The sequence below is a fragment of the Stigmatopora argus genome, chromosome 2 (assembly GCF_051989625.1).
Source record: "Stigmatopora argus isolate UIUO_Sarg chromosome 2, RoL_Sarg_1.0, whole genome shotgun sequence".
NCBI lineage: Eukaryota > Metazoa > Chordata > Actinopteri > Syngnathiformes > Syngnathidae > Stigmatopora > Stigmatopora argus.
In genome coordinates this window covers 8,530,001-8,549,679 of record NC_135388.1, presented here as the reverse complement: position 1 = coordinate 8,549,679, position 19,679 = coordinate 8,530,001, and the positions used below count along the sequence as shown (strand labels likewise).

Sequence of the window (19,679 nt, the reverse complement as noted above, 5' to 3'; positions counted from 1 at the left end):
TATCCCCATACGCACACTACACTTATTCTATTAGATGTGTAATGAGATTCTGCACTCCATCAACACGATGCCACTATGCCTGTGTATGCGTGTCTGTGTGGAAGAGTTGTGCGTTGAAGCCAGGGCGCTTCTGTTCTTGCAGAGGAAATTTGCTCCATTTACATTCTATCATTAGCTTGAAACAAATGTGCCCTTGAGCTTAGCGCCCTCGTCTCTCTATGGGCCTGCAAACACTTTACTTTGGCAGGCCATTGTAGCCATATACACACACACACACCTGGCAATAACCAACACACACTTTCATAGGACTAAAAACCAAGCTGGTATGCGAATATGATCATAAGATGTGGGTTTCATTTCTCATCATGTAAACAAGCTCGTAAGCAAATGAGTTGTTTAGCTGCCGACAACCACGTCTGACTTGCAGGTGACAAAAACCTCATCCGAGAGCACACACAGAGACACACACTTTCCCACATCCCTCCCCCAGCCGGTGCAGACAAGTGCAGAGCGTGATGGTCGACTAGATGTAGAGGACACAAGGTTCTGTGATGTGTAGAACAGTTCTGGTCAATGGGCCAGATAATGAGTTGCCATAAACAGCGGCAGTCCTCCACTGTCCACCTCAGCTCATTAGCGCGGCTAGCATATGTAATCAGAGTGGCGCTGGGCCGTGTCCTAATGTACTCCACTCAAAGACAGGGCCTGGCCCACAGGGGGGGTCACAAGAAGGTAAGAACGGATCAGTGGACCATCCTCGGGAAGCCTTTTTGATTGCTTCTCAAAGCTGAGAACTCCCTCCACCCAAAGTAAGAGGCTTGAGAGTTTTTATTAAAGTACAGTACGGGCCAACATTTTCTTTCTTTCTTTTGTCTCAGTGGAAATGTACCCAAAATGTAAATGCCAAACCCCTCTGAAGTGTTTGAGTGGGGGAAACAGCTAAAATACAGGGTGTTCAAAAACTGAATGAGAGGGCGTGCAAACTTATGCAACTGCCTTCATTGGTATTTTCTTTAGTTATTTGAACCTCACCTCTCTAAAAAAAAGTAAGAAATATTGGCTCATACAGATTTTGGCCACATTAATGGGGAAAAAATACTGAAATTAACTTGGCTTCATTTTCGTGAATTAGAAAACCCAGAAATTTGTACAGGGGTGCGTGAACTTTTTACATCCGTTGTATGTACACACATTTCTCTTTCTTTCTCTCTCTGTCCCACATATTCTCCCCACCCCGCCCCCACACAGAAACACACGCACCCCCCAAGACACTTACAAACAGCATCAGTATGAAGTTGCGCACATCCTCATTAACTTTGCGAGTGTGATAAAACACAATTCTCTCTCATCCCAGTCGAGATTCCACCAAGAGAAGATAGTATTTCAAGCTGCTGATTTTCTAATTATAGCTTTATTTGAAGAAAACAAGGGAGCACTTAATAAGCAAATGAGAGTGATAATAACGTGCAATATGGATTGGCCTTAACAGAGTAGATTATAGAGGCGAACCCCTGCCGGGAGCCCAAGATGGAGAAAAGACTTGTAAATAATGTGACAGAACGAGTAAATTATGAAGCTAAATACTCAAAGCAGTAATTATGTCTTGTCTTTGAATAGACAGAGATGAGTGGGTTTGTGGATGATCGGATAAAAAAAAGGCAAGTTAAAAGCCTTCCTTCTACTCTCTCATTTGCTCACACAACACAGACACTCCACTCTTGGGCTTCTGGCTGTGTCCATCTTGATGTGTTCATTGCGCCGCACATCACTAAACATTTAAAGAGCTGTTCCCAATCACTACCTCCATTGTTTTATTTGAACTAATGATTCACATTTGAAGTCCAATTTTTATGCCGGTCTTGATGAGAGAACTACAGTTCCTCGGGATCACCAGGGGGGCTCTTAAGGAGACTGAAGAGAAATTGCATTGTGGGAAATGTAGGAGCCTATGTTAATAAGGAAGACCAAAACATTTTGTATGAAGTTTCCTTCACCTTGGAATGTCCTTTTGGTTTTATAACTATACAACAAATATATTTAGAAAAAACAGATATGATTTAAGGGCATATTTTGAGCTTGATTAGCAGGTTTCACAATAAAAAGTCCAAAAACAGCCACCAAGTAATGCTTTTTTGGTGGTACAAAATTTGTAATTGTTTTAAAAAAAATGTAAATCTTTTTTTTAATAGAACTGTCTCAGGCATGTTGTGAACTTTTCTGCTGGTCACACTTTTAAGTCTGACTTTTCAACCTCAATTTTAACACACTTGACCGTCACTCATCTTGGCTGCTTGCCCACTTATGTACGCCCCGTGACCCTCTTTTAAGTCCTGCCCATCTACTGACTATTTTGACATTGTTATGGAATCTCTTTAGATTGGTCTGCATTCACAGGGAAATGAAATTGACTTGTAAAGGTGAAACAAGTATTCACAGAGGGTCTTGGCATTCAAGGTTGATTTCATATTAGTCACTATCATGACTGCCTTGCCTGTTTGCATTTAAAAAGATGAAGATATGTTGTGTGCATGTGAGTGGAAATGGGCCTGGTGCTTCTGCCATTTAGTTGGCTATACAGATGTCACAATCTCACATTCTATACGTGGTTATATTTGACATATGCTTAACGGGGGCCGAGGGGATTGCCCGCAGTGTTGTGTTCGTATGTACTATGTGCATGTGAGTGTGTCTCCCAGAGCAGGCGTCTGCGCTTCTGAACCAATCCAATGAAGTTGTTCGGCTGTCTAAGGATGACAGCTTCATTATCTTGTATAAAAGTGGGACAAATGGAGGCTTGTCTATCTGGATCACAGTAGATCTAAGCTATGCGGTGCTGAACAAAACAAATTTAAGACATACATATCGAATCAGACTCTATAAAACTCTATACAAATTGGACGTCCAAATAACCATATATGGAAGTTGGGAACCAGTTTAGGGTATATACCCTGCTACAAGGCCTTAGTTAGCTGGGATAGGCTCAAGCACCCCCACGGCAGGTTATAGCTTTAAAATTATGGTAATATGTTTGAATTGACCTGCCCACTCTTTAATGTGTCTAATGTTGCAAATCCGTAATGATGCCAGACATCAAGTATGTACATTAGTTTTGAATGTCAAGATTCAAAATCCCCTTTATTGGATTGTTCTTCATATACCACGTATTTACTTTGTTTAGTCTTAAAATCCAACTATTTAACTAATATTTAACATTATCAATAAAGAATGTGAAAATGCTTTCTGCCTGTCTAAACAGGGTTCTATGATGGTAACAGTTAGATTAATTCACCGTCATTTAATTGTTGTGTTTGTGTGTGCTGGCATTTGGGATTGCTAAACGATGACTGTGTGTAAATGTTAATCATAGTGTGATTGTCTGTTATTCGGAAACGAGGTGAGGTGAGGTGTGTGCATAGGGGGTTGGAGTACTGGCACGTGTCAAACAGTTGATGCTTCACATGGGTATGCTGACAACTCTCTTAGTAACTGTACACTGTAGGAGGGGAGACAGGTGAGTGTGCGTTGGTGTGTGCGTGAAATAGAAAGGGGAAACAGACGTGACCTACTCCCCTCTATCCCTCCCCATCTGCATCCTGACATCTGACAGGGGCATCGCACCAGATCCCTGTTTGTGTGTGCGGCACCTCAAATCCAGACGAAAGGTAATAGCATGTAAATGACCCCACATATGTCACCATGAGAAAATGGCAATGGACACACACACCCGTTCACCTTCTCTCTAACTCTAACACATACACTTGACACCCTCAGGGCTGGGGGTCTCGGCCTCTGTCTTCTATCTTTGGGTCAGTTTCTCACACTCCTGACAGGGTCACACACCTCTCTTCTCATTATTAACCCGTGGTAATAGCGCTATGCGGCCTAACATTGAAGGGGGTTTTGATATGTGAGTGATGTGGAGAGAGGGAGCGAGAGCAGAGAATTGTGGGTCAGGAGATTGAGACATGGACATATGGAGAAACAGAGATATAGATAGAAGTCCAGCCACCATGTTATTTGTGTGGGTGTCCTCCGGGCTTTACCTATCACATTAGCAATGTGACAGATTCACCAGCCTTCTCTCTCATTTGCTGTCAATCAAGCAAAGTACGTCACAGGCGGCCAACAATACCCTCACGTTAAAAGGGGAAAACCATCCAATTACAGTCTTAGCATGCTGCTCATGCGCTTTGGGACATCTTCACATATATACTATGTAGACATTTAGCACCGCTTAAAAGACAGTGCTTCCCATCTGCAGCCATTTCTTGGATAGAGAGAATTTCCCCTTTAATACACGGTGGATATTATGCAAAACTGCCACCACAGAGATAATCACTCAGGCTATTTTGAATTAACTCCATTCAAATTTGAGATTCATCCATTCATTGACAGACAAACAACGATTCCCGATCGCAATCTCTTGGATCTCATTGAATGTTACCCGTGTACTGGATGTCCAGTAATAAGAAGAAATATTGTGAGAGTGGCTCATTATGATGACCTAGTGATAAGCACAACTCCCCCAAAGTTCTGAGATTTTAGGGTTCTCCTAGGGTTTGCAGTCCACCAGGATCCCTCTCTCAATCTACCTCTATCAACAGCTGCTTAGCCTCATTTGCATAGGCTCTTTTGCCACTAATGGAATTAACAACACGTTTCCCGAGGTGAAGACCTACACACCTGCTGTATACTGGCCACACACTGCCTGTGTATGAGAGATACTGTATTTGCTGGAACACGCTAAGGTCAATCAAGTGTTTGGTAAAGGTTGTTTTTCTGCTAACCTCCTTAATACAATGTGACGTGCAAGTTTACAACACAAGCGGAAATAAAACATCTAACCAATAAATCCGATATGGGCCACATTTTCAGAAATGTAGCCGCTGTCTTAAGTCCAGTGTCCAAAAATCGACATTCAGTTGACTGTTGATGATGAAGATTTGTATTGCTTAGCAATACGGGAAAATTGTGGGAGAGCATTGAAGTAGTGGGAAATCAAAACATGGAAGGCGGGATGTGCGTTGGAGGGAGATTCAAGTGGAACAACTAATATGTACTTTAGCAGAAGTATTCAAAAGAAACACGCGGGCTCTAGCCGTAGTCAGTGTGTCAACATATTGCTCGCGAGTTGGCTGTGACATACATTTCTACATGTACACTTGCCGGTTACTTTACGCAGCACATTGTTTAAATATGTCTCATTACACTTTTCGGCATACTATAGAAAACAATGTCCGAAAGGTCACACAAAAAGATCAGACATGAGAAAAATCGTACTCGTGCATTAAGACCTTTTTTCTGAACCTAACGTAAGCTTTTGTTGTTGTTTTTTTACAAGCTTGAAATGTTCATGTTAATAGTGATTGGTTTAGCAACTTTTCAAAATTACTACAAGCTCAACTAAGGCCTCACGTCCACCAGGTCTCACTAGCTGCCACTTTCATTCTTCACAGAAGGTATGGTGGTCTTTCGGTTTCAACATTTTTTTCAATTGACACGAGACTTTTCGGATGTAACAATCTTGGCCCTACAAAGTTTAGGAAACACTGTAATAGGGTGACCTAGGGAAGTATTAGTGTCTTCTTGTGTCCATGACCTTGACAAAGTCTCACTGGAACCCAGTCAGCATTTTCTTTGCACCTTTCCTCTGCTCTTTCAACTGTCCCTACTGCCTCTCTGCACCAATTGTTTCCCTTTTGTTTTGTCCTCCATCTCTCCATCCGCAACTCCCGTCCATCAATACAACACTGTCAGTCAGAGCAGTGACAATTGGCGGCTGTCGATACAGTGTCCTGGGATGGCCGTCTATAGTCAACGTTTCAGCTTGTGAAATGTTATCAGCTGCCAATACACACTTACATCTCCTGACACAAACTGTACTGCACACACACGCACAGATAAATTATTCTCTATGCATCCACATCACACTTGCTCATCGCTGATGTAGGGAAATTTGGTCTGATAGCAAAAAAAAAGCCTGATCAGATGTGGAAACAAAGGACCACCTTCTGACTTTTCCATCTAGATGAGCATAAGTCATCACAGACAGGTTCAATTCCATTCATGCTAACACCTGGCTCCCCCTGCTGGAGACCTGTAAGACCTTTGGTAGTGACACTGAAGCACATTAGCATTCATTAATTGATCCAATCATCCATGCAGGCATTTAATCACTCCTCCCACTTCCCACCAAGCTTTTATCTTTACTTCTTTTCTCTTTATTTTCTGCTCTGGTCCCTACATTTATTGCCACCACTTCTATCCTTGAAGCCTTGCATAATGCCCTGCTTCTTCCTTCCCTCACCTATAGTACATGGCCTCTTTCAAAAGGTATCTGCCACCACACAGATTGCTCTTATTTTACAGCTTTGCATGTAAAAGGTGAAAAGTTGTACTTAACCTTTATGTTATGTTATAGATCACCTAATGGACATGTACACTCACTGAGCACTTTAAACACACCAGCATAGTATGAAGATAAAATACAGGAATCACTCTCATGTAGCCTAATGAGATGAGTAAAACATCAGGAATATCGGCACTGAATTTTATGCCACTTTTAACCCGAACCATTAAAAAAATGCATTTTTCACATATGAGCGCTGTCTGCATGGAGGCAAAACTGTACATTATTGCTAAAACGCTGAATGAACGATGACCAAAAATGTTAAACTTTGTGTACTGTACTTGAGGATTTGAGCAATTACAATTTTAAGAAAATTGTATTTTCCCTAGGAAGCCACAGTAAGGAAAAAAAATAAAAATAATAATAACTGCCTTGGCACTTCAATAAAGAGCCTCTTACTCCAAACAGAAGGCGAACATAAAGCTAAATATTAACAGAAGGCGGTTGTGTCCAACACTTAACCTCCTAGAACCTGGCGTCCACATGTGTGGATTACAATGTTAAATTTTGGACTACAAGGGCCTGGTGTCCACTTCTGATGTGGACATCGATATTCTCAGAAACTACATCAGGTAAAAATATCCTTCTTTGTTTTTACACTCATCAGGTCCCAATTAGCCTAAATATCAAAGAGAAAATAAAAATGCATGCCTTGCAAGGCTCTGGGTCTAAGGGGGTTAAAGAGGAAAACAATCATTTTCTTTGTAAAATGTTCTCGGCGGCACTTGATGATCGTGTCAGACGCGACAGATAAATGCGGCGCAGCAGATTAAAAGGATCTTTCCTGGCAGGCACCGGAAAAAGGGCAACAAATGTGTATCTGCTCATACACACTTGCGCACATGGCATCCATCCGTCTGAGAAATGTGATTACAAATGAGAGCGTGAGCGAGTGAGCCGAGTACCACAGCTGGCATGGCATCTGGCTTGGCATATCGTTGCTCGGCCTCTCCCACCGCCTGCACCACGCTCTAATGTGGCTGTCGACAAGCCCATTAAGAAGCCATTACTAAATGCTCGGTCTCTTCCTTACAACGTAGGCCTGCGGGATTGCCAGCGGCATAGAGAGGGAGGGCAGACTCCAAAGAGAGGAAGTGTACATGGGTGTTTGTCAAAACTAATATTTTTCTACTTTTATTCTCATAATGTCAACATATAAACTGCACTCAAAGTCAGCCAAACTTTCACAACATTTTAGCCTGCAAGTGTCAGTTTTGGTTAGGGCCCAAAGAAGACCTCAAAGTTGAAGAATTTGTTGTCATGACTGATACAACAAAAATTTGAATGCAGAAAGCTCTTCCATAACCACATTCTACAAGCATATCCATATTAATGACATTTTCCAATTGGTTTAAATTGCAGCCTTAACCCCACAACATTGGATAGCGTGGACATATATCAGTTAACTCATGCCCCCCAAATTTTGTGTTGTTGTGCATGGATTTTGGTATCTTTTGGTGGTTAAATAAACCACCAGAAACTCACGTCGTAAAATAAACATGAAGTGTGGCAATTGGCCGATTTATGATCACTTGGCTATGTCTCCAGAGAACTAGATTGATTATTCATATTGAAAAACTGTGATCTGAGAACCTTGTATAATATGAAAAAAAAATTACCAGCATGTATACCAGCAAATCTGAAGGCAACTCTGCCTTTTTTAAAATAATTTTACAATCTTTAAAAATGAGATTTTTGGAGGCAAAAATGCTGTCACTATAATTTGTGCTCCTAACTCAAACTTTGGTTTGTAAATCAGACTAAACAAAACATTCTGAAAGACAGCTTCTATACTGAAAAGCCTGATGAATATAGGGCCTATTTAACATGGCATATTATGTGGCTTGTGGTTAAAAAAACAGTGCTGAACCTGTGCCTTGGTGTCTGGATGATTCTGTAGCTCTGTAAATTTGAGAAGTGGGGCACGGTGATGCTAAGTGGGTGGGTGCACTACTGTTGAGGCGATTGAGAGCTGGTGACCTCTGATCCTGAAGAGCAATCGGAGAAGATGATCAAATATGTCAAATCAGAAATTTGTGTCTTGTTTTCATTATTAGCCCTCATTATCACACAGTCTTAAAAACAGCCACAACCACTGAAGAGTTAAAGTATGGCAGCACTGTGTGCTGGTTGATTATAATAAATCATCTTTTAAACCGGAATGTTTAGCCACAGACTTTCTCAAAAGTGATGCTTTTGTTTCATATATGTGGGAAGAATGCAATCATGCTAAAATGCATAAACCAGTGCAGTAGACAGCAAAATACTCTCAGGCTTGTCAATATGCTGAAGTTTCATTTGAAATAATTTATTGAATGGTTGCCAGTTGGTCAAGGTCCCAATTATACTTCTTCAGGGGCACTTAATTGTCCACTGTGATGCCTATTTGTGTGAGTTTATGTCTGTGCGCGAGTGTCTCAGACTGCGGGTGAATTACTCAGTGCCTCTAAGCAAATTAGAACCACATAAACACGATACTTAACTATGAAACTAGAAGGGGAGCCTGGCGTTTTCTCTAAAAAGACTGCAACAGTTACAAATGCTCATCGGTGTGTGTATTCGAGAGAGAAAAATCAATGATGTTTGTAAGCGTCAATATTTCTAGCAACAGACTAAAAACGAATCCATGGGCTGGTTAAATATTGACCTTCTTTTTGGTTGTGTCGCCAGAAAAAAGTGATCATAACCCGTCGTTCTCACCGATCTCGAAGATGAAACAACTTTGTGGTGCCAGAAAAATATCAAGCGAGCATCTCGCTAAGAGAAAAGACACACAAGATGTAAAATAGATCACAATAAATGGTAAAAAAGGGAGATTTTGCAACGGAGTGAAGTGAGTGAGCGGTAGTTGTAAACGAGTGCAAAGTTTTGATGAAGGACAAACTAATGTCAGGGACTGAGGCTGTTGGAGCTTGCTGCTCTGCGGCTAGCACATGCGATCCCGCCTGTCACTCACACTCCATCGCCATGACAATCATCGTTGCACTGACGCCCGGGAGCGGGGACAAGCCTGTCCTTGTAACAAACAGTGGCCCTCTGTGATCTAAAGCCAACAACTTCTATGCAACCGCATGCAAATAAAATGGACATTTACACACAGAAATGAATAGTATCACATATATGATTTAAGGCAACCAATCCAAACAAGTTGAGAAAATATCATTTTTAGTTGACGTTTTAGCTTTTCTCACAGTGGTGTTGATTTTTCACTTTTATTATGCGGCATTCACTCCATGCTTACACATATTTCCATTTAATGGATACACGTGTGCAAAGGGTGTATATTTTCATGTCATTATTCTGTATGTCTGACTGAGGAGTGAAAGTGGCAGAGGGGCACTTGGCATTTTGTGCGTATGTGTGTGTGGTCTGTGCCATGGGGCAGGGAGCAGGGACTTGTCAAGCTGTAGAAGAGATGGCAAAGTGGATGGTGATGCCAGCCCTCTGTGACAGCTCATTCACACACACGTACTGACCCGACCCAAAAAAAAAAACGTACGCTGAACTCAGCCCTCAAACCTACCCTTGTACACATACTATAACTGTGAAAACTGCGATGCAGGAAGAAAACAAGACTGGTGGAATCTCCTAACTGGAGGCTGATTGGTGCATGCGTGTGTGTGTGCGAGGGGATGAGGTGGGCTTGCGGGGAGGGAGGGTGAGGGTTCAAAGTGTCACATCAATTTCTGGCTGTGCTGTTTCTGAAAGAGGCTAACCCCCCTGCCACTTGAGTTTAGCACAACAGTGCACAGCATCCTGGCAGACAGCACACATATAGTACACACAAACATAAGCATGCACACATGCACTGTATAATTGCAGATCTTTGAAGAATGCAAACATCCTGGTTTGCTAAGATTTGTCCAGCAGGTCATAGATGAGTCTGACTGTTTACATACTACAGGGATAAAGGCACAGAAACTATTGGAATACAATAAAAATGGCACAAAGTTTTGCAGAATCATCTCTCATCTCATTTTCTGAACCGCTTTATCCTCACTGGGGTGCTGGAGCCTATCCCAGCTGACTTCGCGCCAGAGGCGGGGGACACCCTGAATTGGTGGCCAGCCAATCGCAGGGCACAAAGAGACAAACAGCCATTTATATATATATATATATATATATATATATATATATATATATATATATATATATATATATATATATATATATATATATATATATATATATATATATATATATATATATATATATAAATAAATAAATAAATATATATAGGCCCCTGGATATCATAATGCTCTCTGGAGAGCAAGTGTAACAACAGTTTACCCTCAAATCTTTTTTTTGTCTGGCTCAAATACCATGTTGACAAGTTGCTCCTCACTGGAAAAAAGACGCCGTGCAACAAAATATAAGATTGATTTATTTATTTCGGTATTCTCCGGGATGGACTCCTCTCCCTCCTCTTTCTCCCACTTTTTTACTCCCTCCTTCTGAGCAAACTGAAACCAATTAGTGAGCAGAGCACTTGTAACGGAGAATGTAGGGCAAGCGAGGAGTAATAAAAAAGTATTGACTTTTTGGCGACTGTACGCGGCGTGAAAGGGGTGCCGCGGCCTTGTCCGACATGAAAGGAGCTCCATTAATTTCACTTATTTCACCCGGGCCCCTGTCAGGAGGCCCTAATGTCTCCCATGCACGATTCTCGCATGCAGTCACTGCTCAGATAGCGCGACGCAGCAGCCTAGCCTGCTTATCAAATGAGTTGACATTAAATATCTGAGCAAGAGAGAGTGCATGTCCAAAAGAATGGAGTAGTAATTTCTAATCACCTTGTTGAGAAACAAAGCAAGGACCTTCATACAAAGCTAATTTTTCACCTCCTCCTATTGATTTCTACTCTCACGTGAAGGCCTGCCTTGGTGGAAATTGACCTACAGTACCAAAACAATGACACTGTTGATTCGATTGCAACTCATTAAAGGCCAATCAGCATTAACTACTATTGGGCTCATAATTTTAAATCTCATGGGGCATTTGCACAATGAATTTTCTGATTAAAAACAGGAATTACTAAATTTTTCTCTTTGCCAAAAAACCTCCATGCTTTGGAGCCTCACAAGATTTTTAAGTGTTTTTGAAAATGATAGTTCCATTTTCAATTTAGATGAGGAATTGTAGTACGTAAAAATTGAGAATATTGAAATTTATGGTAAGCAAGTGCGAACACATCGCAGCAATGTTAAATCTGACACTTGTTTGAGCATATAACCAGACATCATTACCATGCAAACACCTGTAAAAATATTCATAAAAACATAAAAATACTTTTACATAGGAATTAAATACTTAAGCATTTTACGTCAGATCTAAAGGTGTCGCAAAAATTAAAACAAAATAGTGTATGATTCAATATGTAATGAAATTGTTTAGTATGCATGTATATTAGAATGTGCAAGTGTAATGATGTGTCTTCTGCGTTAATGTGTTTTTGCAGTCAGATTTTAGTTAACTATAGCAATCTTGCTTGCCGAGGCCGACGTTCAATTAAAAAAAAACTGCATGAATCCATTTTAAAGAAGTACTTATGTGGGTCTGTGATTGTTTACATCCATTCTGAGACAGTGGTCATGTGCACGTGAGCTTACAGGAAAGGAATGAAGAGTGAGAGGCTATCTCCAGACAGAAACTAATCAGTGTGTGTGAGATAAGAAAGCAGCCTTTATGGTGTATGGTAATCACCCTCACCACGGCCACCAACCCCTTGGTCTGTCATCGCCATGCATAATCACTACGACTTATTCACATGATTGATGAAATATGCGCCTGTGAAATCTGAGCTGCTTTTGTTATCATCCTTTTTTCCCCCCGTACACCTCCCTTTCCCATCCCTCTTTAGGTTTCTTTCAATTTCTACCAATCTTTCTTGTCTTCTACAACCTTTCTACTGTTCTGCTCCTCCTGTGCAAGACACAAAGAGGTCTCGCAACATGTACAAACAAGAAATTACACACACAGCATGAGGTCCCTGTTGCAACTACGTTCATACAGAGACACTGTCTGTAGTCTTACCATCTATGAGAAGGAAAGAGAGGATAGGAAATTAAAATAGGAAAGGTATGTACAAAAATGAGGCATCACGCTGACTGTCAGAGAGATATAAAAATGAGAGAGAAAAACAGGTAATGTTCAAGTTTTTTTGAATATTAAAGTCACATGATGTTGTTCATAAAAACAATTGGGATCAGCAGGTCACGCTTTTCAAAGACTGGTGGTGGAAAAAAATGTTATTGGTGCACTCGCATTATTATTATTATTATTATTATTATTATTATTATTTGAAGAGGAGAGGATGATTGGAAAGGGGGCCATAACAGGAATTTTGTTTCAGGTAAAACTGCACATCCGGGGAAGTTGGGGGCAGCGACCGAGGTTTAGATTAAGATTGGGGCTGGTGAATTAAAGCACCCAGCCTCGGGCTGCTGTAACACATCAATAATGAGAAACTGGGATGAAAAGGAGGGGTATGGGAGGTTGTCTTTGCTCTTTGGCACACACCTTAGATTAAATATGCACAATTCCAATGCAAAATGGGATAGGAGCCTGTGAGGCTGAGTGAACGTCTAATCCCCTACGCTGGAGTTGTTTCAGGCGGGGTTAACATGCTCATCAGTCAACACAGGCTGCTTAACACAGGACATCAATGCCATTTGCACATTTAAGTGTTTGTGATTGCTTCTCTTTACAGGTCCCTCTGACAAATATAGCACAAATAAACAGGATTTTCTACTTTAGAGCCTGGGACGACAACAACCTCCTGATAATGAGATGACTCTCTTTCTCACGTGAGTATAGGTCATTTGATAGAACATATACTATGTGCTGTACAAATTAAAAAAATAAATCATCTACATTCATTTTTGTAAATAGTCAAAATCTGATGATGAACTCACTGTCCAGCCACAAAGGCTGAATAGGAAGCATTAATGTTTCATAAGCCATATGAATAAAGGACACTAGCATAATTCTCAATCACTTTCTCATAGTTACAATAAAATAGTCTTAAATCACCCAATTTATCCTCGCTATGGTCAACAGCTTTAAACATAACTATTCAACTCTTATGCCATTCATTCATTTACATGTCAAGGAGGCATCTCGGTTAATCAGTTAAGCGAGATTGCATACTTCCAATGGTGCACGGTTATGCTCAGCTATGATCTCTATGCAACATGTTGAAGGCCGCTCAGTGTAAAATACCACCATAATAGGGGCAAAGTATGGGCTAATTGAAAATCACACAACTGAGTGGGAAGGAGAATGGAAGGGGAATTTTTTTACGACTGTGCAAATGAACAGGCTGCAGAGTTTTACATACGTTGTAAAATTGTTATGGAGAATTAGCACTCATGCTTTCCCAATGTAGTAACCTGTACACTTACTTACACAGCATGACAGATGATGGATATACGCATGTGGTGACAGAAAAGGCATACACTGAGTTTTACTGTAAATGAATAATTCTAACCCTAAGCCTTCGCTCAGTATGTACTGTATGTTTGTTGGCAAGAATTCACTCGTTTTGCTCAAGTTGAAGAATTCATTTAATGGCCATGCATGTGTTCTGTTGTGCATTGCAGACATGGTCCTCGTCAGCTTTTCAAAGTTGTGATGGGAGCCAGTCTAATATGAGGGGAAAGATATGCTGGGAGCGCAAGAAAACACAGACGTGACCACTCAGTCTAGTGCATTTGATTAGCGAGTGGTCTCCTAATTAGCTATCCTTTATGGTTACAGGCAGTACCACTGGTGACATGGCTAATAACGCAGCCACAAAATTAGCCTAGACAAAGAAGGCTTTCCCATAACTGCATTTGAAATTACTCATTAGTCATGCAGATAGCAGAAATCACGGACGAACCTATTAGTAATTAATGTTATCATCAGCGGTGCCACTGCACCTTATTAATTTTTTTCATTCCTCCTTTATAACTATTTGAACTCAGTTGAGTGGCCAACTGACAATTTTCTTTTAATCAGACAAACAATTTAGTGATTTGGTGTTAAAGATTTTCCATTTTAGTTTTCACTAAATCTTTTGTCTGAGGTGTTAGGGCTTTTCTTTGGTATATTAAAAATATAAATCTGCACAATACTCAAACACAAAATGACATAGAAATATGGTTTCAACAGATAATGTAATTCATGCCATTTCTTATTGTTTTTTAACTCTAAATTCCCCCTAGCTATGAGTGTGAGCCGAATGGTTGTCTGCCTCTTTGTGCCGGGCAATTGGCTGGCCACCAATTCAGGGTATCCCCAGCCTGGTGCCCGTAGTTAGCTGGGAAAGGTTCCAGCACCTGCCACGACCCTTGTGAGGATAAGCGGTTAAGAAAATGAATGAATGTCGTTTAACCCTATCAAGGTACCTCTGGCTGGAGGGAAATTAGTGATTAAAAAAACCTACATCATATAAGAAACCTGACGTTAGGCTGATGAAGGTGAGGAAACATTCTGTCATTCTGTCACTGAGATTTTTTTGCAGTTATTGTAGTTTGTAAATATAGTCATACAATAAACGAGTGCTGAATTGCTCGAAGCTCATCTTTGTAGAAAACCCTGTGTAATGAGGGCAAGGACACGATGAAGAAAGGGCGAGCACCCCTTGGTCTAAGATGGGAGCCATTGAATTCCTGGAGAGGTAGGGACTGTCATCAGTGTGATTATGTGTGGATGGCTGTAAGTCATGACAGGCCACAGCACATTAACACTGACAGCCTTTCTCACTGTGACACAGATGGGTATGGTAAATAAAGGTCCACAAGTCATAGGCTATTTCCAGAGCTGTGATGGTCAAGCCAGAGAGGCAGAGTATGCAGCTAGCAAAAATTGGGCTATGCTAATGACGGGACTCCAGGCTACAAAGCAAGGCTTAAGGTGATGATTACAAGCAGAGCAGGAAAATGTGGCAGTGTGGGTGATAGGGCTTCGGCTGGGATTTGAAAATAATTAGGAGCGTGGTTGGATAGCATAGCCAGATAATGTGGCTGCGGGGGAGGCATGGCCCCGGCACAGTATGAAGATGATGAGTATCAAGGCAGAGCTGTCCACTCCATCGGCCTTCTGAGCTGTGACAAAAAGCTCCGCTGGCTGCTACTGTGGCTGGAGGTGCTTCCAACGATAGGACTTATGCACTAATTACCACACAGCCAGAGAAGAGTGCACAAATAGAGGTGGCGAGGCACACAAGGATGAGGCAACAGACGCCACGATGGTCAGAAGAGCTCTGACTGCGAGCATTACAATAGAAGTGGACTAAGATTAGTAGTTGATGTAATTTCCGCAACTGCAAAATGCACCTTTCCTGTCTTTTTCATAGTAAATGTGTTGGTCTGAGCAGGCGGCCATCAACATCATGATACAAATTGCTTCTTTTGCCAGTAATTTACAGCTGCTTTTCCCAACGTCAACAGGCGTTTGACTGTGCTCATCGTGTCAGCACGCGATGGTTAGGCAGGCTTGAAGCTGTGCTCGTGTGACAACTTGTTCTTTCCAAGACATTTTGGATCATAACACAATATCATGTAAAACTGACAATGCGATCGTTAAGAGCGACCCAAAAAATGGTCTAGTCTGGGTCTGTCATATTTGGACAATTGGTAATGTTCACTCTTCTCTTCAGCTCCACCTTTTGTAGATGAACGATAGGCAACCCTTGGCTAATTCCAGTCAGATGACCACAACATATAATAAATATATTAATTAGTCATGTATTCATTTTCCATACGGCTTATGCTCACAAGGTTTGCTGAGTAAATACACAATAACATTATTATTGTACTTTGTTCTTTTTGCTTTTGCTTTGTTGTTCTGCGGCCTTTGACTGTACTGTCTAACTTATGAACTATGCCTTTTCTTGCTACTGTCACAATGAAATTTCCCGAATACGGGATGAATAAAGTTATCCAATCCAATCCAATTAATGATAATAATAATTTATCTAATTGGGTTTGGTAGCACTCTGAGCACTTGTGTTTGGATTTAAAGGTAGAAAATGTGGAAGTTGGAGGGGGCCTGTTGTGTTTCAAAATGCTTATCCTGTACAGTTCTGGTTAGGTTGTATGTTATTTGATCAAATTAAGGATAAATACAACCGTATGCTTGGTTTAGTGTCTGAAAGGATGATTTCTTGATAATCAGCAACGGAATCAGTACTAATCTTGTCATTGCGTTAAAGACATCATGATTTCATCTGTATTCTAGCAAGCCTGAATAGACCAGATGATCAAAACAGATTGTACTCCTCCAGCCGGAGATGTCAGCTGCGGAGACCCCATTCACCCACCCACTCAATCCCCATTCTTATTTATCTCTACTTCCTGGGGCCATGTTAGTTCATTCCCGTGACGCTGCTCTCTCCTTCTCTTGCTCTTCGCTTTCCTTTTCTCTCTCGCTTGTTTCACTCCTTGTTTCCGGGCAATTGGGTCTGGGTGCTGCGGGTGGTGGGGGGTAAGAGGTTGGGGTGGAACTGCTGGGAAGTTTGTGTGTGTGTGCATGCACATATATGTATGTGTATGCATGCTGGGAAGTGAGCTAATAAAGGATGGTGATCCATGAAAGGCCTTGAGCAAAGACACAGTCAATTACCTAATGCCTGGACCAGACCGCAGGGCCCACACGCACATACTCTCACTCTCCAATATGGAGGCGCACACATACACACACACGCACACAGCCGTGCGAACACCTCATTTACGTATACATGGAGAGGGGCAATGGAGGGCATAACTGGGAATTGTGTTGGCGTGTGTGGGTGGGTGTACATATGCGTGTGATGGAGAACGACGATTTATTAAATTGCTGTCACTTTTGACAAATTTGTGCAACTCAAATTGAAAGGGCTTGACTGTGTTTTCCCTCTTTTATTTGAAGGTAGAATATTGTGCTAGACTTCAGACAGGAGAGCGGGCCACCCCGAATTAACCCTGTTTTTTGTTTATTTCTATATGAACTCAGTTTATGTGGAGCTAGTAAAAGGCCTCTATCCAAGTGCATATGAAAATATGCCGCATTTTGTCTGTGTATCTCATCTAGTAGTGGATATCCCTGTTCCAAAAATACATTTTAAAGTGGTTGGAAAAAAAAATAAACCGAAGTACAGTTGTAGTATTTATAATTGCCAACCTACCTTTCTGGTGGTGGTAGTTTTTGCCCCTAAACAAAGATGTTGGCATTTTCTGGATTACAAAAGGTGCTGCTGTTCTGGTCCAAAAGGTGATGCATACTTCCTGGGTTTCTGGTTCATCAAGAATAGGATAGAGCAAAAAAAAAAAACAAGATAAGAGACAATTAATATGTATATGGCCATTTCTAATGAACTGTTACGATTTTTATTCCTAGAGAAAATAAATAAATACACAGTAAGTTTAACAGCAAAACATGATTTATTTAACAGCATCATATGAAGTAGTTTTCTAATATTTTCCTTATCTTCCTGACAAATATTAAGACTGAGGTTTGATGTACCATTTCAATCACCAACTGTTATTATACCTGGCATTGCTTAAACCCACTAAAATTTCATGTCAGATGCTCTTATGTTTTTCTGTCTCGCTTTAGTTGTTTGATTGAAGAAGCGCAAAATACCAAAGAAGTGTACAACGGCGAGAAAACTGGGAGGTCTTTTGTTCTGTTGCAACGAAAATTACAACCTGAGCAAGATCTAACTGAGGGTTAACACAAGCACTTCGCACACAACTAAGTAGATTAGCCTGGGAGTAGTAATGAGGTTATAATCATGTGTTTAACACAATCAAAACTACACTGCAGCTACACTTCTTACGTATATACACATGCACAGTGATCTTAATTAAATGGAAAAGCCTGTGACACCGTGAATAAAACAAAGTGTACAAAAGCAGAATTAAACTATTAAATGAAATAATGGGGCTATGTTCATTTGGTACGTAATGGTAAATACAGGTGCTCGTGTAAATACAATCTTTCCACAAATACAGTATATAAGAGTTACCCACAACATTATGTAAACATGTAAACCAGTGTAAATGTACAGCAAAAGAAAAAAATACTTATGTGACTCACGATGTGTCATCACTGATATGCAATTCATTCTGAGTCTCCTCCAGGTGGGTGCGCGAGGGTTGCATTCCCACAGCTGGCTCAGGAAAATGTTCACCTTGCTCCCACATCTCCCTTGGGTCTCTTATCCGGACCTGGAATAATCAAAGAGAATCCCAAGTATCAAATAATGATACAGTAACTGTTTCTTTCCAATTCAGCCCCCTGCCTCTGTCTTTGTCTGATCCCTATCTCACAAGTGGTAATGGTTTACAGCTAAAAGCAGAGGCCAATCCTCTTCAACCACCCTCCTGTGACAGAGACCAAAAGATAGGCCAAAAAGAAAAGAATGAGGAGGAAAAAAATACGCAGAGCAAATCCAAGCCATTTTGAGGATGAGCGAGGGATGAAAAAGATAAGTAGGGTAGAACAAGATGAAGGTGAAGAAAAAACAAAAAAATGCAGTCACCTGTCTGTATGATGGCTAAGCTCTGACTAACTGTTGAGTCACTATCGCAGCAGATCAAGCTATTTGGAAACTTCATTACCACACAAATAAATTTGGATTCTATTTGTTAAATGACATTAGTCAATGAATAATTTGCATTTCTTGAAATTGCCAATAGCTGTTGGACTTAAAGCATTGTATTTACATTCTAATGTACCTATTTTTTTTAAATCTAGTTAAAATAGCAAAAGTTCCTACAACACTTTTTTTCTGTACAATACGTTTCGTGTCGTATCAGTGTGGCCCCTATCCACTTTTGTAAAACAAATGACTTGACTAGATATACTCTACAATTCTGTAGTGTAAGTGAGGACACTCAATTAGGTGTAACTTGTAAAATGTTTCATTAGACAGTAGCGTATAGATCAAACAGCTGTAACATGCATTTGCTATGCTGAGGTGACCTTGTTGGCTGTTAATAAGGTAAGATGGGGAGAAGATGGAGGGAGGGGCAGGTGTGAGGGAACCTGTCCTTGCCCCTATCGCCATGGGATCAGTGGCTCTGCCTGACCACTTCCACTGGCTGCACCTCAACCTTATCCATCACTACCAGATAGAAATCATGCTAGTTTGGAGTGTTTGCAAAAAAAAAAGGAAAGAGGGTCGGTCTACAATTATTTCACATATAGTTATTTACATTTGGGTCCGGCACCCCTACAAACCTAGTGAGAATAAGCGGCATGGAAAATGAATGAATGAATGGATATCAAATGGATGCTATTT

At 40.9% G+C, this 19,679-nt stretch overlaps 1 protein-coding gene across 4 annotated transcripts in view; it reads right to left on the bottom strand.

Moving 5' to 3' along the window:
• Positions 1–19,679, bottom strand: part of spata17 (spermatogenesis associated 17) — a 62,510-nt gene that overhangs the window by 28,986 nt on the left and 13,845 nt on the right. For 3 of the 4 annotated variants that reach the window (XM_077590668.1, XM_077590660.1, XM_077590681.1), the window contains 2 exons: positions 18,473–18,603; positions 17,559–17,666 (listed from right to left, as the gene is read on the bottom strand). In XM_077590668.1, the coding sequence (XP_077446794.1) occupies positions 17,585–17,666; positions 18,473–18,603 (213 nt within the window). In that variant the 3' untranslated portion in view covers positions 17,559–17,584. Of the gene's footprint in view, positions 1–8,279; positions 8,398–17,558; positions 17,667–18,472; positions 18,604–19,679 lie in introns of all 4 variants that reach the window. The other variant, XR_013297852.1, reaches the window with a different exon arrangement.